This window comes from Sus scrofa, chromosome 15 (genome assembly GCF_054392235.1).
Source record: "Sus scrofa isolate SSC_HxYL_T2T_F1_AM1 chromosome 15, Sscrofa_HxYL_maternal_Yorkshire_Landrace_v2.0, whole genome shotgun sequence".
Classification (NCBI taxonomy): domain Eukaryota; kingdom Metazoa; phylum Chordata; class Mammalia; order Artiodactyla; family Suidae; genus Sus; species Sus scrofa.
In genome coordinates, this window is record NC_139397.1 from 95,003,539 (window position 1) to 95,027,765 (window position 24,227).

Below are 24,227 nucleotides of genomic sequence, written 5' to 3' on the forward strand. Positions count from 1 at the left end.
GTGGCTGCACCAATTTGCATTCCCACCAACACGGTAGGAAGGTTCCCTTTTCCCCACATTCTCTCTAACACTTGTTATTTCTTGTCTTTTTGATAACAGCCATTCTAGCAGGTGTGGGGTGATACCTCATTGTGGTTTTGAGTTGCACTTCCCCAGTGATTAGTGATGCCGAGCATCTTTTCATGTGCCTGTGGGCCATCTGCGTATCTTCTCTGGAAAAATGTCTATTTAGGCCCTCTGCCCATTTTAAAATCAGATTGTTTTCTTGCTATTGAGTGGTACGAGTTCTTTATATTTTTTGGATATTACCCCTTTTTCAGAGCTAAGGTTTGCAAGTATTTTCTCCAGTTCAGTAGGCGCCCTTTGCATTTTGCTGATGGTTTCCATTGCTGCAGAGTAGCTCTGCTTTTTATTTGCTGAGACCCTTCTGACACTCTTTTGTCCGAGCCTGAGTCTTCTCCTGTGCCCAGTGAGGACAATGATAACAGTCTCCTCGACCTTGCAGGGTATGGTGAGGACCGAGGGGTTGGAAGAGGTGAAGGCACATTGTGGGCTGTGAGCTTCATGCCCATGTGGAGGGTTCCCATCGAAGCCCACAGCATCCCTCCTTTCATCAGTGGCCTCCCTGCTCTGTACCAGGTCCTGCTACTCTTGCTGACTCAGCTCCTGGGGACCATTGGAAGGAGGCTGTCCCACCAGGCCTGCCCTGGCCAGAGAAGTCCTGGTGCTCCTGGCTCTGTGGGGGGCACTGACCTGATAGATTGAGGGCTCTGGCCTCCAGCAGGACCTCCTCCCAGTGCTTCCTGTGTGTTAGAAAAAAAAAAAAAAAAGAAAGAAAGAAAGAAAAAACTCCTTCAGGAGTTCCCTCTGTGGTGCAGTGGGTGAAGAACCTGACCGTAGCAGCTTGGGTCACTGTGGAGGCACAGGTTTGATTCTCCCAGCCCAGGGCAGTAGGTTAAAGGATCCAGCATTGCTGCAGCTGCAGCTTAGGTTGCAGTTGCAGCTTGGACTCAGTCCCTGGTCTGGGAACTTCCATATGCCATGGGTGGCCATTAAAAATATATATACTAGGAGTTCCCATCGTGGCGCAGTGGTTAACGAATCCAACTAGGAACCATGAGGTTGCGGGTTCGATCCCTGCCCTATGCTCAGTGGGTTAACGATCCGGCGTTGCCGTGAGCTGTGGTGTAGGTTGCAGACGCGGCTCGGATCCCGCGTTGCTGTGGCTCTGGCGTAGGCCGGTGGCTACAGCTCCGATTCAACCCCTAGCCTGGGAACCTCCATATGCCGCGGGAGCGGCCCAAGAAATAGCAAAAAGACAAAACAAAAAACAAAAAAACAACATATGAATTTGAGGGGTACGCAATTCAATCCACAACAGGCCTCCAGAACTGTAAGAGAATAACTCCTGGTTGTTTTAGGCCACCCCATTCGTAGTGGTTTGTTAGGGCAGCCCCTTGGAAACAGAGACGGTGATCCTCCCAGCTTCCCTGGCCCCCCCTCACTGAGACTACCCACCCAAAGGAAGACTTAGGGGCCTCAGCGGGGCTAAGGCAGGTCGAGGGCTTGGGGAAGCTGTGGGTGTGGATGAACCGTGTGACACTTGCCTGGACCCTTGGGGTCAAGATTCAGTGGCTCCAGGAGGACTGGCATTGGACGGTCAGGGAGGACAGCTGGGAGCTGTCATGGGTTCTCCTTGTCTTTGGCTACATCATTGAGGATGGGGACCCAGCACTGAACTTGGCAATGTTTCATCAGCCTGAGTCCTTCCTGGGTTTCTTCCTAGGCTTAGGGTTGGCCCTGAGGGTCTGGATCTGCTAAATGAGCTGAGCCAAACAGCCCTGCACCTGTCGGGGGGCCTCCAGGATGGATGCAGAAGTCATGGGTGACTGGAGCAGGGTTGCACATGGTGGGGCTGGGGCTGCCTGGTCTGCCATGCATGTGGCACTAGTCCCCACCGGGCACCTAGAGGAGCCCCCACACGGGCCTCACTCAGGGTCTGACCACACCCCAACACCAAAGGCCTCAGTTGCCTTGTACCTAGAACCTACTTGGAGAAGAGAGATTCTGAGGTCAGGCTTGGACCCTGCTGCCCCCATGTGCGCAGCCACACCCACTGGGCAGCCCTGCTCCTGCGCAGCCCCAACCTCACCTGCCGCCTCCATGCACAGAGCATCTGTGTCTGAGGGAAGGAGGACAAGCCTGGCTTCAGCAGCAGCAGCAGTGACAGTCATAGGAGGAATGAGGTCAGGAATCAAAAGGAAAGACTGGGTGGCCCAGTGGGGCTGCGGGGTGGGGTGGGGGGCAGGGGTTCAGGGTATGCATTCCAGTAGGAAGGGAAGAAGAGATATTAGGCAGAGCCTTGAGACGGACCCTGGGCTGCAGGAATTAGAGAACTCAGGCAGCAGAGTGCAAGTGACCTCGGGGAGCAGTCAGCACAGAGCTGGACAGGGGGTGTGGGAAGGACTGGGCAGTAAGTCAAAAATTAAGGATGACATAGAGCTCAGACAGAAGGGAGACCTTGCTGTAGAGACTGGCAGCCATGGGTAGTGGTGGGTGGTGGCAGCAGAGGGTTGGAGAGCAAGAGATGAAGCCCTCAGGTGGAGGAGAGACCACCGTGGCTGTGGCCGCTGGAGAACTGGAGTGGGATTGGAACTCAAGCAATAGCAGTGGGAGAAGTGACCATGCAAAAGCTGGAGTGAGGACCTGGAGCAGAACTCGACTTCAAGGCCAGACCCAATCATTAGGGTGTGAAGGGAGAAGTTGGACAGTCTTCTGAGCTTCTCTGCCTCCCCCTCTACCCCCAGGATGAATGAGATGGGATCATGGTCCACAATGATTGGAGCCAAAACCAAATACCTCCCGCCTCAGCCTCCAAACTTCTCCCCATCTGCTTTAATTGTTAACACAATGTCTACTGTGATGAAAATAGCTCTGACAACCAGAGGAGGGAAAACATTGACTTAGGGGTTCACGCTCTGAATAATCTGCTTCTATTTTCAGTCTAGATCAACCTCCCTTTCCCCACCCCCACCCCCACCCCCGGAAGAAAACTTACCTGTCTTGTTCCACTTTGAGGATGCTCCTTATTCCCCGGGAAGTCATCATCCCTTTAGCCAGACACACTCATCGGTAAGCCCTGAGGGGCAGGACAGGGCTGGGTGCAGGTGGGGAGGGAGTTCCCCACCCCCTCCACCACCTCTCCCATTTCATCAGAAGATCAGCCCTTGATGAAGAGAAGAGAGTCCAAAGGTGAAAGTCCCCAACTTGGTGACAGACTGATGGAACAGATATTTAGGGACTGATGGAGCTTCACACTGTGACATTGCTAGACCCACTCAGGGCCACTCTGCTGGTTTCCCAGTGATCAGGAAACATGTGGGAGGACCCCACTTTGCGGGGAGAGCTGGCCTATTGGATGTAAAGGAAACAGCAGGAGAGCAGGAGTTAAGAGACCTGGTTTGTCACTAACTAGCTCTGTGACCTGAGGGGGGTCGCTTCCCTGAGACTAAGTTTCCTTATCCATAGAATGGACATGATTTTTAAGTTCCTTCTCTGAATCAGTAGTGAATCCAGGTGTTCCTGCTGTGGCATAGCATGTTAAGGATGCAGCATTGCTGCAGCTGTGGCATAGGTCGCAGCTGTGGCTCAGATTCCATACCTGGCCCAGAAAATTTCATATCCTGCACCAACCTTCCCCCCCCCAAAAAAAAGGAGTGAACCCTGCAGGACTATGATTAATTAGGCAAGCAGCAGATTTGGGAACTGAATTTTTTTTTCTAATTTTAGTAAAATATACAGAACAGGAAACTTACCATTTTTTAATTTTTTATTTTATTTTTAATAATGGTAAAATACACAAAATTTACCATCTTAACTATTTTTAAATGTTGGATGCAATGGTATTAAATACATTCCCAACGTTGTACAATCATCACGACTATCTACTTCCACAACTTTTCATCATCTCAAACTGAAAGTCTACCCATTAAGCAATAAAACACCCCTCCTCCCAAACCCTGGTAACCCGTTTTCTTTTTGTTTGGTTTTTTGTTTTTTTTCTTCTTTTTTTATTATTATTTTTAATAGCCATTTCCCCAATACAATTTTTTTTTCTACTGTACAGCCTGGTGACCCTAACCTGTTTTCTATTTTCTGTCTTTATGAATTTGATTACTTTAGGTATTTCCTACGCATGGAAACGTACAGTCTTTGTCCTTTTGCATCTGGCTTATTTACTTAGCATAATGTTTTCAAGATTGAGCTGTATTGTAGCATTTAGCAAAGCTTCATTCCTTCTTAAGACTGAATAATCCATTGTGTATGTGTGTGTATAACATAACCACATTTCCTTTATCTATTGATGGGCACTTGAGTGGTTTCCACCAGTTGGCTGTCGTGAATAATGCTGCAGTGAACACTGGTGTCCAAGTGTGTGTTCAAATCCCTGCTTTCCCTTCTTTGGGGTGTATACCTAGGAGTGGAACTGGTGGATCATATGGTAGCTTTTAGGTTTTTGAGGACTTGCCAAACCATTTTCCCTTCAGTTTACTCTTAAATGAAGGCACTCAGTCCTGCCATGGGTGTGTGATGGGGAATCCCATGGAAACACAGATTGAAACCCCCTAGGCTCAGACAGGCCATCTGGCAGTGCAGCTCCCCACTCTCCCTGGTACTGATGAGGGTCAGATGTGCTCTAGGGACCTGATGGTTGTTACTGAGCCCGGAGCTGCACATTTTCTAGGTCTGGGTGTGAACTGCCTTGTGGCTTAAAGGTTGCTATGGAGAGAGGAAATCATTTTCCCTCCCACTCGCTCGTCCAGAATTTTAGAAATAGTGATGATATAGACACATTTTTTTTTTTGTCTTTTTTCTAGAGCTGCACCCACAGCATATGGAGGTTCCAAGGCTAGGGGTCTAATTGGAGCTGTTGCCACCGGCCTACGCCACAGCCACAGCCATGCCGGATCTGAGCCATGTCTGTGACCTACACCACAGCTCACGGCAACGCCGGATCCTTAGCCCACTGAGTGAGGCCAGGGACCGAACCCGAAACCTCATGGTTCCTAGTCGGATTCATTTCCGCTGCACCATGACAGGAACTCCTAGACACACAGTTCTGATTTCATGTATAGAACAGGAACCCCAAAGAGGATTGGGATACAGACTGGGGGAAGAGGCAGGTAGTTTAATTGGGTAGGCAGCGAGAACGTTAACACAAAGACCGACCCTCTCAAAAACACTGAGCAGGGTCACCAAATGGCCCAGATGGAGCCAGGGTGGATCCAAAGGGCAAGTGAGCAGATGGACTGACCCAGCCCAGAGCTGCTTTGAACCCACAAGGTTTGGGCTCAAATGTCAATTCTACTTGGTAGTTTGGGCAATAAACTTAACCTCCCCCAAGTTCCGTTTTCTCATTTGTAAAATGGAGACACTTTTAAGATTTATGAGGGTGAATAAAACCACACGCGTGAGAGGATGCCCACAGTGCCTGGCCCCCACACGCAGTACAGGTTGGGACCTCCTTCCCCTCAAACCACCGGCATCAAACTCAGGTGCTGTGTTAGACAGGAAGTCATTCCCTCACCTCTCAATTCCCTCACCTCTCAATTCTGCCTTAAATCATGAGTTTTTTGAGGCAGCTTGCATTTGGGGAGCCATTCCAGAATTTTCCTCTTGTCTTTCTATTGCTTTCTTTCTCTCCAAGTCAAAGACTTTATCTTTTTGGGATTTAGTAGATGGGGCTTTTTTAGTAGGTATAAAACTGACTTTTAAATCAAGGCTATACTCTTTGCTTAAAATAATATTTAAAAAAAAAAAAACTCAAACCAACAGAAAACCTCAATTATTCTGGGCCAAACTTCCAGACACTCCTGGAAATGAACACTTCTTGCAGCCATCCATTTTCATTTACTGCAAGGAGTTCACTCTCCAGGCAGCCCAGCAGGAGTGCGGGGAGAAGCGATGTGAAAACACTTTGAGGCCATAACCTTATGTAAACATAAATCTCTGTCATGAATAATAAATACAGAAAATTAAATATTTGATAAGTGAGTGTGTATCCAAGTAGACAGATCTCAGCGCAGCTTTCCGCTCATCCCTGCTGATTTAATTCAATGAGCCGACCTGCAAACACAGCCAGGGTTCCGATGATGCAGACGAGCATGAAGACCCCGAGGAGAATGTGGTCCATCACCATTGCAACGTACTTCCATTCCTCGGCCGCCTGGGAGAGAAGAATGCGTTAGGTTTTCCTGACAATGGTCATGGACTCACAGCGTTCATTCTGCCCACCACCTAGAGGCCCTTCAATCTGTAGATCTCGAAGCCCTCCTCATTCCTCTGCTGGCATTGTGATCTTCATCTCTTTAGCACCTCTTTATCACAAGGCAGTGACTTGTAAAGATGACCTAGAGGTGGTCACCAGGCACATCTTATGTCCAGTAGCTGCCCCTTGAATGCCAACTACCCATCAAGCCAAACCCATCCATCTGTGCTCAAGCATTTGACCATTTACACCTAGGAGTTCCTGCTGTGGCACAGTGGGTTAAGAATCCAACTGCGGCAGCTCGGGTCACTGTGGAGATGCCGGTTCAATCCCAGGCCCAGCGCAGTGGGTTAAAAGGGCCCAGCACTGCCACAGTGGCATAGGTCACAGGTGCAGCTCAGATTTAATCCCTGGAACTTCCATATGCTGCAAGTGTGGCTATGAAAGCAAGCAAGCAAGCGAGCAGTTAAATCTACAGGTGCAGCTTTCAAGCCACAGAGCTTACGTTGTTGGACTCCTGGTCTGACTTCATGGTCTCTGCGATGTATTTGATGCCCTCGATGGCACTTTTCACCTCGGGGTGTTTGATCAGAGGAGAGTGGAAACCCATGGGTGGAGGCCCTGGCTTCCCAGAGATGTCAGAAATATCAATGTCTTCTGTGAAAATCTTTTTGTCTTGTTTTTCTCTGGATGGTCTTTTCATCGTGGAGAAGAACATGATATTTGGGATGGTATCTATAAAAACCTAACAAAAAGAAAGCCATGATGGGAATTATTGTCAGCAGGGCAAGCATCGAACCCTGACTTTGAAATATCAGTGACTTTAGGCAAGTCATTTAGTGTCTCTGGGCCTCAACCTTTCTTCCCCTAAACCAAAAGGGCTATACTAGACTTTCTCAAAGTTTCCTTCCTAAGCTAATCCTGTGACCTGTCAAATTACTAAGGCTGACAGAGCTAATTCTGTAATGCCAGCATTTCGCCACTGGAGGGAGCCTGATGCAGTGATTGAAACCAAAGAAGCTTAAGCCTCCAGACGCCCCCCGCCCCCGCCCCGCGCCCCCTAGGCACCTGCATCTTTCAAAGGCCTGTGTTCTCATGATCAAAACGTTAAAGAATGGGCTCTTTCTGCTAAAAATGTATAAGGTTCTAGCGCCACAAAACAGACTTTTCTTTTATGCCTTGTTCTTGAAGAAATGCAGCGTAGATATTGCCAAGAGTCACCTAACCGTCTTTGAAGAAACAGAGGCTGTTTCTCCTCCCAAAAGAATACATTGCAAGCTGTGGTTTTTCTATCAATTCATGACAAATCTTTTGCATTGTGCACAAAAGACTCTGGACGTTAGTGTCTCTGGGAAGATGTATAAAAGAACTGACATTTTTTCAAATGTTAACACATGTAAAAATTCAGTGATATAAGTGTTTGAGACCACTACAACTTTTTGACAGTCTTTCATCAAGCTTCCCCCTCCATCTCTAGCCCTTATTCTGGTCTCAGCCGATGAGCAACAAATAAGCAGTCTGTTCACAAACCACAAGACGTACAATTGGCCATCTCAAGATTTCACTGCCCTTGAATAAAAAAAGACAGTGATTAATTCATCTTCTCTAATCAACGAGATTCTTGAAGGTGTCGTTTGGAGTGGGCTTTGTTAACGCTGGTTTTCTCATCTCCCCCAGCCTCCCAGGGAGGCTGCATGAGTTATTTACCCCCAGCAAGAGGCCAAAGAAAGTTTCTCCCCCAAACCCACTGCAGCCCAGAGAGAACTTCCCGTTCTGTCAGTGTCCAGCAGGGTGAGTGAGGCGGCCACACGGAAGGGGGGACCGGCAGATGCCCCCGGGGGAGCAGCCACCCTGTGCAAGGTGGGCAGGACCTTGCTCACTCACCTTCCGCACCCACTCGGGCATGACGTGGGTGCTGGGGGAGCGGTGGTGCGTGTTGATGACAATGACAGTGATGATGATGGATGCGATGACAAAGACCATGGTGAACAGCATGTACTTCCCAATCAAGGGCACGGCACTGGAGGTGGATGGGATCAGCTCCACGATGACCAGAAGGAACACGGTCAAGGACAGCAGGACCGAGATGCTCAGGGTCATCTTCTCCCCTGGACAAAATGGAGAAATACCAGAAGCCACCTGTTAGGGGCCAAACTGCTGCTCTCCCCAAATTTATATGTGGAAGCCCCAAGTCCCAGCCCCTTGGGGATGGTATTTAGAGACAGGGCCCCTAAAAAGGTAATTAAGATGAGGTCTTAGAGTGCCTTCATCCAGTATGACTGGTGTCCTTATCAGAGGAGGAGCTTAGGTTGCAGACACATGCAGAGGGAAGCTCAGTGGGGACACGGAGAAAATGCTCATCCACAAGCCAAGGCGAGAGGCCTCAGGGGAAACCAACCCTGATGATACCTTGATCTCAGACTCCCGGCCTCCAGAACTGTGAAAAAATAAATGTCTGTTGTTTGACCCCCAGTCTGTGGTCCTTTGTGATGGCAGCCCCAGAAAAAAAACCCCAGAACCCAGAGGTGAGAGGAATGTGACCGGCACGTTCCCAAAGCCTCGTTCTGTGGAATTTGTTCAGCAGAGTTTCCTATGAGACCTTGGTGCCTTAATTCTGCTGACAATGGCAAATGGCAGGTGTCTCCACTAGAGGCTGCCCAGCAGGAAGTGCTACTTCATCTCCTGCCCCCAAATACTGTTTCTTGGTGGCACCCAGGGAACCCAGAAAGTTTCTGGGCAGCAAGATGGACCCCAGACGGCAGTTTTTTTTTTTTTTGTCTGCAGCAGGATGTCTTAAACCCTCACAAAACCGAACTGCAGCCTGGCCTACTTGTTACTCAGCAGGTGGATGGGCAGCCCAGAGGTACACATGTAGTTTTCTCTTTGTGGGAGTGAGCTGCAAGACCAAAGCTGAGAAAGGACAAAATCAATGACTTCACATGCCTCACTTTCTCATCTTCATCTAAGAGGATGATCTGGATTTTTTCTTGTTTGGATTTTGTCTCCCATGTTAAGGGATGGAGGGGTTCCCCTTCCCCTGAGATGTTTCTCTAGGTCCCGTAACTTCAGGGTAAACAAATCCCAGATGGTGTCTTGGTTGGACAAGTAAACAAGAAAGCCAGGGGTGAATGGCATTGAGATATTTTGTGGGGACAGACCAGCTCAGATGCAGTAGAGAGCCTTTATAAGGGACTTTCCTTGGGCTGGTCTTGCTGTTTGTGGCCTAGAAAACCCTCGTGTGGCCCTGCATTCCAGTGGGGAGCTTTGCCCATTCTGGATGCTTCTAGATGCTAAGAATACACACAAGATACAGAGCAGATGCAAATGAGAAATTTTCAGTTCTACCTGGTGGGTAGGAAAATCTTCAAAAGTAAAAAAGAATTAAAAGCAGAAAATATTGACCAGGGTACCAAAAATTTCTTGTTTAGTAATAGCTAACATTTATCAAGCAGTCTCTCTTTTCTAAATGCTTTCAAGCATCAATTATCTACTATTTATAGAAACTCCGATTAGTTCCCATATTATCCTGTTTAGTGTTTTCCTTTTCACTTTAAGAAGCTTCATTTGATTAGAAAGTTGGAAAAAAAACATTTTGTGTGTGATCATTTGTTTAAGAACATGTATAATCCCTAGAACATATGTTCCATGGGGCAAATTCTGCCGTCTCCCTGCCACATATCAGTTGTTCAATAGGTATGTGTTGAGTGAGTGAATGCATAAGGTTTTTTTTCCATGTTGGAAAGTTGGATTTTGACTTTTGCAGGGTTTTTTTTACTTTTTTTGCATTTTAATAAAATTCGTACCTGTCATAAGTTTGAGGACTGTATGTACCATCTTTTTTTCCCTACTTGTCTGCCATCCTTTTTTTTTTTTGCTTGGGCCGCACTTGCAGCATATGGAGGGTCCCAGGCTAGGGGGTACAGATGCTGGCCTACGCCACAGCCACAGCAATGTGGGATACAAGCCACATCTGAGACCTTCACTACAGCTCACAGCAATGCCGGATGTTTAACCCACCAGGCGAAGCCAGGGATTGAACCCACAACCTCATGGTTCCTAGTTGGATTTGTTTCCACTGTGCGATGACGGGAACTCCTGCCACACTTTTTTTTTTAAGAGCAGTGACTTGCTGGCAGCCCTGTGTGGTCCCTTTCCCCCCTTTTCTGTAGATTGTTGGTGTTGGATAAAATTACATCACAGATGTGATTACTCAGTAGGAGGTTAGTAAGTTGTCTGGGCTGATGTCAGAGAAAGAATTCCCATTTGGGAAGTATGGTCTTGTGTGTGCAGATACTGCCTTCTGGAAAAGAGATACGCAAGAGCTATTTTCAAGTGGCAAGCCATGGGCAAAAGGGGCAAGGCCTGGACTAGTCATACTAGTCCTATAGAGCAAGTGACTTCATGGGGGAAGGGCCTGAGGGGTGCCTGGGACTCACGCCTTACCCAGCACATTCTGGGGCATGCAGCAGGTATTCAGCAAACAGGTGGTGGTGGTTATTCACTTAACTAGCCTGAGTTGTGTCTGTGCATCTTCAGGGTCGCATTTGACCCTCTGCCTGCAGTCTGTGCCAGCTGTGACTTCACCACAGCACATAGCCACTCGGTACCTGCATCATCCAAGGAGTAATGATTTGGGTCTGTCTGCCTTTGTTTGTTGATTAGCTCTGGTTATCTTTGGCTTTCCCTCAGAACAGCAACCTTTGCATCAGCAGTAGCCATGGCAACGGCACCCACCTGAGTCTGTGGGCAGGTAGAACACCAGGCCGGTCAAGAAGGAGAAGAGCAGGCAGGGAATGATGACATTGACGATAAAGTAGAGGGGCAGGCGCTGCATGACGAAGTGGTAGGTGATGTCCAGGTAGGGGGTGGAGGGGCAGCAGGCGTAGAGCACGCGGTGCTTCCAGCCCCGGGCCTCCTTGATCACCCATTCCCCACTCTCCATGAAGTTGCTCAGGTCTGGCTGGTCGCTTTCCTGAAAAGAGGGGATGAAACTTTGAAATCCCAGCCTCATCACCCTGAGGAGGCACGGGGTTTCCTAATCAGCTGTGACAGGGCAATTGGTTCCAGCCCTGTCACATACGCAGGAGGGACCCTGGGTACCCTCTGCTTTGGGGTCTTAGATTCATTTCCTCTAAAATAACGGGGTTTGGACTGTGGGATTCTCCATGTTGCCTACACATTAAAGTTGCCCAGGAACTTTAAAATTCATTGTTCCCCTAGTTCCACCCCAGGCTGAATGGATCAGAAATCTTGGGCCTGAGCCTGGGCATAGGAATTATTTAAGCCCCAGGTGGTTCTCTTATGCAGTGCATCAAGAACCTTCACAAGCAATTGGGGGCCATCAAACTAAATGATTCCCCCAAGTTCTCATGGGTGCTGATAACCTATGATTATTGAGGGGTGGAGTTGGAGACCTGGGTCACGCTTTGCCTGAATCCAGCCTCCTCCCAGGAGGTCACCACCTACCGGGTTGATGGCCACCACGGAGCCATCGTAGGTCCATGTGCCCAACTTCATGCTGCAGTTCTGTTCATCAAATGGAAAGTGGGTGACAATGATCTCACAATAGCTTTTAAAGATGGCAGGCGGTGTCCACGTGATGTGGCCAGTGTAGTCCAGGAGCACTTTGGTGAACTTGACAATGGCAAAGTCACCATCTGCACTACAATTGGGATAAAAGAAGAACATGGCTCCAAGTGACAGATGAGCCTTCAATTCTGCTTGGGGACGTTAACAGGAGACAGCTGTTAATTATTCAGGTGCTAATTATAGAAGCTTGCTTTCAGGCTGCATCGCTTTGCTTTTTATCTATGGCAGTGTTTTCCAGATTTGTCTGATAATAAGGATCACTGGGGTGCTTGTTTAAACTACAGATTCCTGGATCTAAAAAATAATACAATTGAACCTCTATGCAAAAGAGAAACAGACTCGCAGACATGGAAAAAAAAACTTACGGTTACCAAAGGGGAGAGGGAAGAGGAAAGAACAAATTAATTGTATTAGATACAAACTACTATACTTAAAAGAGATAAGCAACAAGGATTTTCCATATAGCACAAGGAATTACACCGTATATCTCGTAATAAGCTATAATGGAATATAACCTGCCAAAAAACCTGAAACCCTATGCTATACACCTGAGACTAACACAATATTGCCAATCAACCATACTTCAATTTAAACAAATAAAATATAGATTCCTAAGCACCAGCTAAGTGCTGAATTAGGGAGCTATCTGGGGAAGAACCTGAGAATCTAGTTTTAAAGAAATAACAAGTAGCACTGATCCACTGCATCCCAGACGTTTTCTTCCCAGTCCTCAGCAGTATTTCTATTTAATGTTAATCTCCATCTATCCCCTCTCTGACAGACTTTAAAAGTTAATTGGAGAAATTGACAACATTATAAATCAACTATAATAAAAAAGTTTTAATTGGGAAAAACCCAGGAATTTTAAATAAAAACATGGCTTGTGGTTCATTACTGTGACAAGTAGGTTAAGGAAGGGGTCTTTTACCTTTTAAAGAACTATTTATACCCCAGGGGTGGGGTCACAAACTCAGATGCCTCCAGGGCCAGGAAGGCAAGGAAGGCAGAGTGGGGGTGGAAGGGGAGAGGAGCCCCTCTCTCCTCTGAGGCAGGTGGCACTCAGCTCTGCCATGTTGTCGGCAGGGCAGCAAAGGCTCTTTGTTGCCTGATATTAGATCCTTCCTCAGAGGCTGGTAATCTAGATTTTTTAATCCAAAATTTCCATGTTTTTGAATGTTGAATTTTTCTAGAGAGGCTAAAAATTCAGATCTTAAAGTATTTCCTCATTTTCAAGCATTGGCAATAATTCCTACTTAAAAAAAAAAAAAAAAAAAAAAAAAGCAGGAGTACCCCTCGTGGCTCAGTGGTTAACGAATCCAACTGGGAACCATGAGGGTGCAGGTTCGATCCCTGGCCTCGCTCAGTGGGTTAAGGATCTGGCATTGCCGTGAGCTGTGGTGTAGGTTGCAGATGAGACTCACATCCGGTGTTGCTGTGGCTGTGGCATAGGCTGGCAGCTACAGCTCCAATTCGACCCCTAGCCTGGGAAGCTCCATATGCCTCAGGTTAGGCCCTAAAAACAGACAAAAAAAAAAGCAATATGGTAGGTATTAAAAAATAACATATTACTTCAGCAGATCATGTTCAGTGGGCCTTCCACTCGTCCCCAAACAGCTTGTGCCCTAGGGCCTTGGCAGAAAACAGGGCACAACAATAGCTGCTGAAAAGTGGGTGGGGTCTGCTTTGGTGGGCTTTCAGCAACAGGTGGTATATATTGTGCCTCACTTCATAGATCCAGAGATTTTCTTCCCATGGATCTTTACTTGGGAATAAGAAGAAGCTCTACCCAGAAAACTATGCAGCTTCGGACCCTCCCAACAGAGCAGAGGGAAAGGATGGGCTATGTCTCTCCTTATAAGCAGAGAAAACAGGGTTCTCTTCCTGAAGAGAGTCTTTCTGAGTGAGCTTATCAAAAGGACCAGAGGACTTTAATTGCTTCCCTCAGATTCTAAGTGAAAGAGAAACTTAACTCTAAGAGATAGACATGCTGCCCTATCATCATACTTGTTCAAAAGCTTATACAAATGATTGGCTATTTCGGCTCTAGCTTGAATCCCAGGTATAACTGGAAAATATGTTATAGAAAATCGAAGTTGGGGAGGGTTGCCTTAAAGGTCCCATTTCCTTTCCCCAGCCCTGGCCACCTCCCCGGTGAGTCTTCGAGAACACATGGCCGGCTCGCCCCAGACACGTGCTGCAGAAAGTCAGACCACAAATCCTCTAGGCTGGTGTCGAATGCTCCTGCCTGGGAAGGATGCTCTTTGCAATGAACATTCCCTGACAAATGAAGGGCGTATGATAATGAAGGTGTCATTAAACCAGAGCGTCTTGAATCACATTATAATTTCACAACGTGCAGCCTGTCACAGAGCCCAGCGGATGGGCTACACAGGCATCCCGGGTCGTCAGCAGCACGTCGCGTCTTGGGAGGCCAGGCGGATGTGATGAATAACAACCCTGGGAGGTTCAGACCTATTGGTCGGAAGGACATTTAATTCCAAGGAACTCAATTATATGACGTTTGGTTTCCTTGGATAGTTGCCATCTACCCTTCAGGAGCTCTCGGGGATTAAATGTCCCCTACCCCACAGCCCTGATTCAATTTGGCTCCGATAATTGTTTCTATTCATAACATGAGACACCATATGGCACCCCTAGCATGTCAACTTGGCTCTTGGTTTTTAAGGGTTATTTAATGTGAACAGTGGTGAGACGCATACCGAGAGTGGCAGCCCTTCCGTTTGGGCGCTTGGGCTCCACCTGCCCCAGGAATGTCCACCTGCCCATCCTCTCTGTTCTGCTTACTTGTTATAAAGCACGAAGTCTGGGTGCCAGATCTTTTCCGAAGGAATGTGAATTTTTTTCACGCCACCGTAGTCGTCTGGATTCCATTTTAGGTTGTAATCCACCCATTGCTAGAAATGAAGACCTGTAGTCAGTGAAAAAACTAAAAACATTTTTTAAAAATCTAGGGTTCTCAAGAGCTCTGATGGGCATCGTGGTTCAGATATTGCCAGAAATTGTGCTCTAGTAAGAAAAGTTTGATTCAGAATTCAGCCAGCAGGAAGAGCTGATGCTTACATAGCACAGACTATGTGCAGGCACTGGTTTAAGCACTTTACCCATTTTCATCATTTAGTCCTCATAATGATCCTATGAGTACTGAGTGATTACTGACCCCATTATGAAGATGATCAAACAAAGGTAGACTCAAGTCCTGCCACCAAGTGGTGGCAGATCTACCTGTGCACGGCCCACCTAAGGAAAGGAGACTGACCCTTTTGTGAATACTGTCCTCAAGCAGACAGCATCATTTTGGAAAAAGTATTATATTTTTCCTACATTATGAAAGTAGCCTACTCCCAATGCAGCACATTTGGAGGACACCATGGAGATGTGTCTCCCCCAAGTTAATATGAAGTCTGAGCCCGCAGTCCCTCAGAACGTGACCTTACTGGGAGATAGGGTTTTTACAGAGGTAATCAAGTTCAGATGAGGTCATTAAGGTGGGCCCTAATTCAATATGACTGGTGTCCTTATAAGAAGGGGAAATTTGAAGACAGATAGATATTTAGGAAGAAAGTTATGTGAACATGAAGACAGCAAACTCTAAGAAAAGGAGAGAGGCCTGCAGCAGACTTTCCCTCACAACCCTCAGAGGGAACCAGTTCTGCCAACCCCTTAATTTTGGATGTTTGGCCTCAAAAACTGTGAGACAATACATTTCTGTTGTTTAAGCTGTTTAATTGTGACTCTGTCCCAGCAGCCCTAGAAAATTAATACACACGGAAAAGGCACAGAGTCAAAAAACGAACACCAAATATGATCCATAATCCCACTGACCCAAAATATCTGCTTTTCACATTTTGGTACTTTTCCCTATTTCCCGCATTGATTTCCTTTGGGCCCAGGTTAAATTTCAGGGTGAATAAAAACAACACAATCACAGTCATCCACCTGAATTACCTGTTTCAGACGAACATTGGTTGTCACGATCTGATTTACTTCATCCTGAAAAAAAAAAAAATAAGACCCCATCTTTAGGGAAGAGGATGCTCTGAGGTGACAGGTGTGGGTGCTGTGGGAGCCTGGAATGCTCTTGTCTCACCACGTTGATGAGCTGTATCAGCTGCAGGCCCACTGTGACCTCCACGGCCTGGCGGTGGTCTTCCACGGGCCGCACCACGCTGTTGTAATCTTCAAAGAGCTTTGCCACCAGACGGGTCTCATGTTCGGAGCCCAGGACGAGGCCAGCTGAGACAGCAAATGACACACTCACTGACAGAGTCTGCTCCCCACCCTCCGCATACACTGGTGTGCGTAATGAGGCATGGCCGGCTAATGGAAGGCACGCAGGCCCCCCCTGTTGAAGGGCTCCCCAAGGTAGCTATTATGGTCTTGCATTCCTTTCCAAGCACAGCTGCTGGTGTGGTCCCTTCCCAGTGGGGCAGGCCAGATTATCATAACACTCATACTTTGGACAGATGACATTCCTTATTGCAGCCCCTGGGTGAGTCAAGTTTGCTAGGAACATGCACACACAAGAAGAAAGGGCCACACAAAGCCAGTTTTGGTATTTCAGAATCTGCTCAGGATGCAATGAAATCTCGGATTGGCTGACCTCGGGACTCACAATGCCATGAACACTGAGGCTGGTTCACACACACTGGGATGTTAATCCATAAGTAACAATATTGAAAATGATGAATATTGGTGTGTTTGTAGAGAAACCGGAACCCTCATATGTTGCTGGTGAAAAGGTAGATGGCACAGCCACTGTGGAGAACAGTTTGGTGGTTTCTCATGCTCATTACACACAGTTACCGTATGACCTAGCAATGCCATTCCTGGGTATGTCCCCTGAAGAACTGTTCGCACAAAAATTTGTACATGAATGTTCATAACAGCACTATTTATAATAGCTAAGTGGTGGAAACAAGGCAAGTGCCCACGGATGGATGAATGAATAAATAAAATATGGTGTATCTATATGGTTGAATATTATTATTATTTTTTTCTTTTTACGGCCGCACCTGCAGCATGTGGAAGTTCCTGGGCTGGGGTCGAATCAGAGCTGTAGCTGCCGGCCTACAACTGTAGTCACAGCAATACCAGATCCAAACTGCATCTGCAATCTGCAACTTGTGGAAATGTCAGATCCTTAACCCACTGAGCAAGGCCAATGATCACACCCACATCCTCATGGACACTATGTTGGGTTCTTAATCCACTGAGCCATGAGGGGAAATCTGAGTATTGTTCATTCATAAAAAAAAGGAATGAATTTCTGATGCATGACACAACATGGATGACCCTTCAAAACATTATGCTAAATGAAAGAAGTCAGATACATGAGGCCATGTATTGTATGACTCCATTTATATGAAATATCCAGAATAAGTAAATCCTTAGAGACTCAGAGTGGATTAGTGGTTACTAGCTACTGTGGGGACAGGGGCATGGAGAGTGACTGTTAATGGGCCCAGGATTTCCTTCTAGGGTGATGAAAAGTTCTGGAATAAGACAGTGGTGATGGTTCTATAACATTGTGAATATACCCAGTGCCATGGGTTGTGCAGTTTAGCATTGTGAAATGTCTGGAGTTCCCATCCTGGCTCAGCGGTAACAAACCCGACTAGTGTCCACGAAGACTCAGGTTTGATCCCTGGCCTCGCTCAGTGGTCTAAGAATCCAGCATTGCCGGGAGCTGGAGCATAGGTTGCAGACACGGCTTGGATCTGGTGTTAGCGTGGCTGTGGTGTAGGCCTGCGGCTACAGCTCCAATTGGACCCCTACCCTGGGAACTTCCATATGCCGCATGTGTGGCCCTAAAAAAAAAAAAGAAGAAAAGAAAGAAACGAAAAAAAATTGTAAGTGTCTATTTCAGCATGGTAAATCTTATGCACTTTTTTTTTTTTTTTTTTTTTTTTTTTTGCCATTTCTAGGGCAGCTCCCGTGGCATATGGAGGTTCCCAGGCTAGGGGTCGAATCAGAGCTGTAGCCACTGGCCTACACCAGAGCCACAGCAATGCGGGATCCGAGCCGCGTCTGCAACCTACACCACAGCTCACGGCAACGCCAGATCGTTAACCCACTGAGCAAGGGCAGGGACTGAACCCGCAACCTCATGGTTCCTAGTCGGATTCGTTAACCACTGCGCCATGACGGGAACTCCCCAATCTTATGCACTTATATATTTTTACCATAATTAAAAAAAAATCCCTGTTGATGGGTCCATGTCCCAATTAAGTTGTTAAAATAAGAGTGAAAAGCATGTGGTCTGCTGACCTGGGTTTGAGGGTCCTCTTCGGAGCATGAATGATTCCAAGGAATCTTTATTACACTTTCCTTCAGGATGGAGGGCGGTATCAACCAGTCCTCTCCGAGGCAGCAGCCTCTTTATGTCCAGTGTTGTGTGGCCCTCATCAGCCTGCACTCAGGCAGGCAGGCAGGCCTTCTCACCTGAGAATCTGAGAGATGGGCAGGCTTGTCTGAGGTCAAGTGGCAAGGGCAGAGCCCAGGTTAGAGCCTGTCATTCTGCGCCGTGCCCCCGCATCCACTGCTAATATTGTGATTGTGCTGTGGGCTGTCCTGGAAATTGTACAACTACTTGCGCTATTATTCCTGTTAGAAAATGTGTTCCAAATTCCAGCAGACGCCTTATGAAGGATCTCTGTAATTCAAGCCTGCCGTGGGTTGGGGATTGCCTGCCCAGGGCTGGGAGAGGAAGCAGACACACAATCCATTTGCCCGGATTCCTGTAACCAGAGCTCCCCTTTCCGCAGGTTATTGCTGAAACCACCACACCTTTTCTCTGGGCCAATACAACTTTAAAAAGGAAGCAAGTGAAATGCTTTCCCTTTTTTTTCCCAGTAGTGTTAATGGATCACCTCTAAGGCAGGTTATTACTTTTCCTTTATTATTTTTCTCCTTGGATCCTAAGTTTGGAAGGATTTGTCAACAAAATATTAAGCAAAATGTAATACCATTTTCTATTTTTATTCATCATTAAAAATAATAAATAGGAGTTCCCACTGTAGCCCAGTGGGTTAAGAATCTGACCATAGTGGTTTGGGTCACTGGGGAGGTGCAGGTTCAATCCCTGACCTGGAGCAGTGGGTTAGACAATCTGGTGTTGCTGCAGCAAAGGCATAGGTTATAGTTGTAGCTTGGATTCAATCCCTGGTCCAGGAGCTTCCATGTTTTGTAGATGTGGCCATAAAAATCCCCAAATAATAATTAATAATAATAATACCACATCTGACTTGTTTTGTGCCAGACACTCTTCTACATGCTTTATATACACTAACCCTTTCCATCCTTATACTGGGCGTGCTGTGTACTATCTTTGTCCTCACTCTACAGTTGAGGACATTGAGGTCCAGATTTCATAAATGGTAGAGCCAGGATTTAAACCCATGCTCTGAACCACTTTTGCTCATCCAGAACCTCAGATCAGCTTGAAATTACCAATGCTATGCAATAAGCAGAAACATTTTCATCTTACCAAAATATGTGTTTTCATTAGTCTGCAGAGCTTTATTAAAGGCACTTATTTGCTTTGCCTTATTGAATCCTTATAAAAATCCTGTGAGATATGTCTTTCCTCCTACTTTACAAATGGAAAACTGAGGTCCAGAGAGCTGAGCAGTGTATTCCCAGCTCCCAGCTAGTCAGAGGTGGGGATTATAAACGGGGGCAGTCTAATCCCACGGCTGCGTTTTTACCACCTCCCTAAAGCCAAAGGTATCATGTCCATTCAGATTTTTGAAGCTCAAATGTCTTCATTATGACCTTCCTGGACTCGATGTATGGAACTCCTTACCTAGCTTCCCTCTTCATTTCTAGTTTCCCAAATTTTCTGAACCCTAAAGTATCCATACAGAGCGTTCATGGGGCATTTCTCCCAAACCACCTGCATCTGAGGATGCTTGGGGGATCATGTTGTCCAAAGAGCCCCACTTTTTGTGGTCACCGCACTGAGCTCCTGGGATGCAGCCATCCTCTGACCCCCCTGCCTTGTCGATCCCGGGCCCCACCCAGCCTGCAGTGGAGCAGGGGAGACTGGGATGGATCACTGAGTGGCTTGGCCACCAGGTTGGAGGTTATTGCTTTGGCTGCATTGCCCTGGGTTGCTTATTTTTTAAGTGGTGGTTTATGTTTGACAGAAAGAACATACAAGAATGCAATGGACAGAGCAGATGGTCAGCATCAAGTAGCAGGAAAACAATGGAGGTCAACCCTACAGTCCAAGGGGGAGAAAAGAGGACTGGGGACCCAGGCATGGTCAGCATTCCAGGGACATGCACTTCCTCCTCTCCACCCTGCCAAGGACAGGGGGCCTCATGCCTTCTGTGAGGAATTTCAGAGGTCTCCACTCCTTAGATCATGTTCCTTGGTATGCTTTTCTTTTTTTTTTTTTTAAGGTTTTTATTTTTTTCTGTTACGATTGATTTACATTGTTCTGTCAATTTCTGCTATACAGAAAAGTGACCCAGTCATTCATATATATATATATATATTCACACACACACACACACACATATATATATATTATTTTTCTCACATTTTCCCCATCATGTTCCATCATAAGTAACTAGATATAGTTCCCTGTGTTATACAGCAGGATCTCATTGCTTATCCATTCCAAATGCAATAGTTTGCCTCTGCTAACCCCAAACTCCCAGTCCATCCCACTCCCTCCCCCTTGGCAACCACAAGTCTGTTCTCCAAGTGCATGAGTCAGTTTCTTTTTTTGTAGAAAGGTTCATTTGTGCCACATATTAGATTCCAGATATAAATGATATCATATGGTATTTGTCTTTCTTCTTCTGACTTACTTCACTTAGTATGAGAGTCTCTAGTTCCATCCATGTTGCTGCAAATGGCATTATTTTTTCTTTTTAACGGCTGAATAGTATTCCATCATGTGTATAGGTATCCTTTCCTTTTTTCCTCCCCAAAGCCAGGTAGAGTGGTCAAAAACTTATAGGACTTGAAGTCAGAATTCTAGGATTTTGTTCCCAACTCTAATATGGTCTGCAGAGTTGGACCAGTTCTTCATGGATTCAATAAATCACAGAAAATACTTTTTTAAAAGGCAGGATATAAATTAACAACCATATAGACAAAAACATAAACAATGTCAAAGTCTCCCTTTTCAGCAAAATCATGTTGGTTATCCTTATTCAGATGGTGATAACTCACTCACATAGTTGCTGAACATTGGCTGTGTGCAAAGTTTGTTTTAAGAACAAAGTTTCTTTAAGGTTTTCAAATGTGAATCTGACACAAATCCTGTCCTTCTACCCTCATGGACATTGACACTTGTCATTTATGTACATAGCTGTGAACGAGTTGGAAAGTAACATGCCACAAGAAAGGTGGCAATGAAGTGCTTGGGATTTCTGAGCTGGAAGAGAGAGGCAGGTTGCAATGAAAGTGCTATGGCAATAGGACAGGGATCTTTATGTGTTAAGCTAACATTCCCTGATGCGAATGAGAATTTTGCCCACAAAGGACTGATTCCAAGTAGGGGAACCCAGCCACAATTTCAAAGTGTTCTTTTGTACCATAATGGTTCAGTCTGAATTTTTATGCAGGGAGCAGCCTCCTGGGTTGGGCAAAAGGACTTCTGTCCTGTTAACAGTCACCTTGGGTAATTCTTATCTCAATCTTGCTACCTTTGCAATTTCGGGCTGTGTTTTCTGACTGTGCATATCACAAATGGAGTCTGATCACATTCCAAAGTCTATAAATTAAGTGACTTCAGGCAGGGCAGTTCATGTCTTTAGGTTCTATTTCCTTATAGTAAATAACTAAAGATATTGGATTGCTTCACTCGCTCAAAACTTCTGTGAACCATCTATATGAAAAGACACCAGAGAACCCTAGGCTTTATCTAAATACATATCACATACTGTAAAAATATCTAAACATGCATTTTTGGAGGTCTTTGGTGTCCTAAGAGATCTCTTAAGGATTTTTACATGTAAATATATCACTCAAGAATATCTATTGAGTGTACTGTTTATGAACACAACACACACACACTCACACATACACTCACATACCCTACACACACCCTCATCACCACCAGGCCAGTGTCAGTTGGATCCAGTCCAAATCCCACAGGATATAATTTATCAGAGTTTAGGCTATTCCCCTCAACTCTGTTATTGAAAAAACATTAATAATAAAGCTCATCACTGCTTTCGCCCGGAAGACCTGTGTTTGTCAGAGCAATATTAGAGAAGAGAAATCCACAGAACATCAGCCGCCTTGTTTCTCAGTTGTGCTGATATCACCAGTAAACTTTTACATGAAGCAATCTATCTATTTCCCCTTACCGGAAGTTTGGGATTCAGGCTAGGGTTTCAGCTGCTGTGTTGTGACACATTTCAGAGTTGAATGCAGGTCAAGGGCTGTGTAAGTTTTTATGGTTTCAATCCAAAGCCAAACCTACACACAGTCATGTCCTTTTTTTTAAAAAAAAAAAAAAAAGTAGGCAGGAATGCATTCCTATGGACTTTTTAACTTCAGAAAAGAAAATATTTCAGCTCTCATGGAGAGCGTTTAGTTACAGTCATGAATAGGTTTCTCCCTCCGGCATGTGGAGCTGTCAATCAATTGACTTCATTTTCAAAATTCTCCTAGAGCCATAAAAGGATTTCTGAACCATTTTGCTTGTGATTGTAAGTTGCCTTTCTAAGTCTTTATAATTGGTCAAACACGACCACAGCTCCTGCTGAATCTAATGATATGAGTGACTTGGATGCCGGTCTGATGAAGGGAGAGACTTGCATGTCTACATTGTAGCTCTTGACCAGGCAGCTCCAAATTTGACCAAATAACCCCAACTAAAAACCTTTATCCACAAACCCAGTCAAACCAACATCGGTGAGAAACTGACAGAGCCACCTCAGGCTGGGGAAGCCCTGCAATTTTGTGTTCCCATCAAAGATGCAAGACTCTGGTTTGGGGGCTTCTAGTGCTTTAGCCTCAAAGGAGCGCCCCCAGCCCTGGCCCTTACCTGAGCAGAGGCTGAGGAGCAGGAGGAGTGCCGGGGGCTCCATGAGCTGGTGGCGAAGTGGTGGCCTGTGCTGCTCGCTGACACTCTGGCCGGACACTTGGCTGCTGGAGGGTTTGGAAAGTGAGTTGGCTCAGCCGAGCTATTGTTTTACACCACCTGTTTGTAGCTGTGACAGCTGGACTGCCCGGAGCCCTGGAGCCAGGGGCTGAGGTCCTTACATTACCACAGGGTGTTCCCTTCACATAACTGCTGTACCTTTGACAAGTTGAGTGTGAACTGCACTGTGTTTTAAAAGCACCATGAATCCAGTCTTGATTTAAAGTAAAACCAAATTTTTTTTTTTTTTTGTCTTTTTAGGGCCACACTGGCGGCACATGGGAGTTTCCAGGCTAGAGAATGAATGAGGACCTGTAATTGCCAGCCTATGCCACAGCCACAGCAATGCTGGATCCTTAACCCACCGATCAAGGCCAGGGATCGAACCCACAACCTCATGGTTCCTAGTTGGATTTGTTAACCACTGTGCCACAACAGGAACTCCAAGAATGAATTATTTTGAATGGTGAGCAACCCCCTCCCTTTTGTGTAAAGCAGAACCTCATCTGTGTGGATTAGTCAGGGTCACTCAGTCTGAGTGGATCATCAGCTGTGTGTGTGAGACACTGGTCATCCTAAAGCACAAAAGTCCACATTCTACAAAAAGGAAAATTTACTCACTTTGCTTCCCCCTTGGCTGAGAAATGCCTGGGGTTTTTGTAACAGAATGAATGGCTTTGAGAAGAGTGTAGTTGGTGCTGAAAGGGCTGCTGGAGAGAATTCCATGTCTGATCGGGTTTGGTTTTAAACCACGGCAGCTTCTTCCATAAAACTGGTTTTATGGTGGCCCCTGGAGTGGCTGTTCCAACCCTCATCTCTGTATTGGCAATACCTATCCCATGGTGCCCCATTAGCTGCAGCAAACAGCCCACCTCCCACGTCCTGTTATTCAAGTGAAAAGTAATTAATGGGAAAAGTGTCCCAGCGCATAAGCGCTGTTCCAGGCTCCTACTTCCTTCCATTGCTCCTCTGCCTACTCTCACTCAGGGAAGCAGGGAACGGGGGGTTCAGCTTTTCAGTTGCTTTGTCTAAAAAAGTCCCCAATGCCAGCAGTTAGTAATTGCTCAGCCTGAGAAGTATTTTTCACCAAAACAGGGAAAAGAGCAGTTATTTAAAGACACCCAGCCTGTTCCTTCCTCACTTCCTTCTCAGCCTGAATCAAAGGAGGAAGGTCCCTCACTGCAAGCCCGAGAACGGCGTCCTGGCCAATTCCCTTATTCCTGTGAGTCCAAGAAACAATTA

At 46.3% G+C, this 24,227-nt stretch overlaps 1 protein-coding gene across 1 annotated transcript; it reads right to left on the minus strand.

Annotated features, from left to right (window-relative positions):
* Positions 1 to 3,814: 3,814 nt before the first annotated feature.
* On the minus strand, positions 3,815 to 22,977 carry CHRNA1 (cholinergic receptor nicotinic alpha 1 subunit). The gene is made up of 9 exons (XM_021075437.2): positions 22,890 to 22,977; positions 15,966 to 16,111; positions 15,824 to 15,868; positions 14,663 to 14,772; positions 11,735 to 11,930; positions 11,003 to 11,240; positions 8,153 to 8,376; positions 6,774 to 7,013; positions 3,815 to 6,226 (listed from the first exon to the last, which is right to left on the minus strand). The coding sequence occupies exons 1-9, from the start codon at positions 22,930 to 22,932 to the stop codon at positions 6,095 to 6,097; spliced, it is 1,374 nt and encodes a 457-aa protein (XP_020931096.1). The 5' UTR covers positions 22,933 to 22,977; the 3' UTR covers positions 3,815 to 6,094.
* Between the last annotated feature and the right edge of the window lie 1,250 nt (positions 22,978 to 24,227).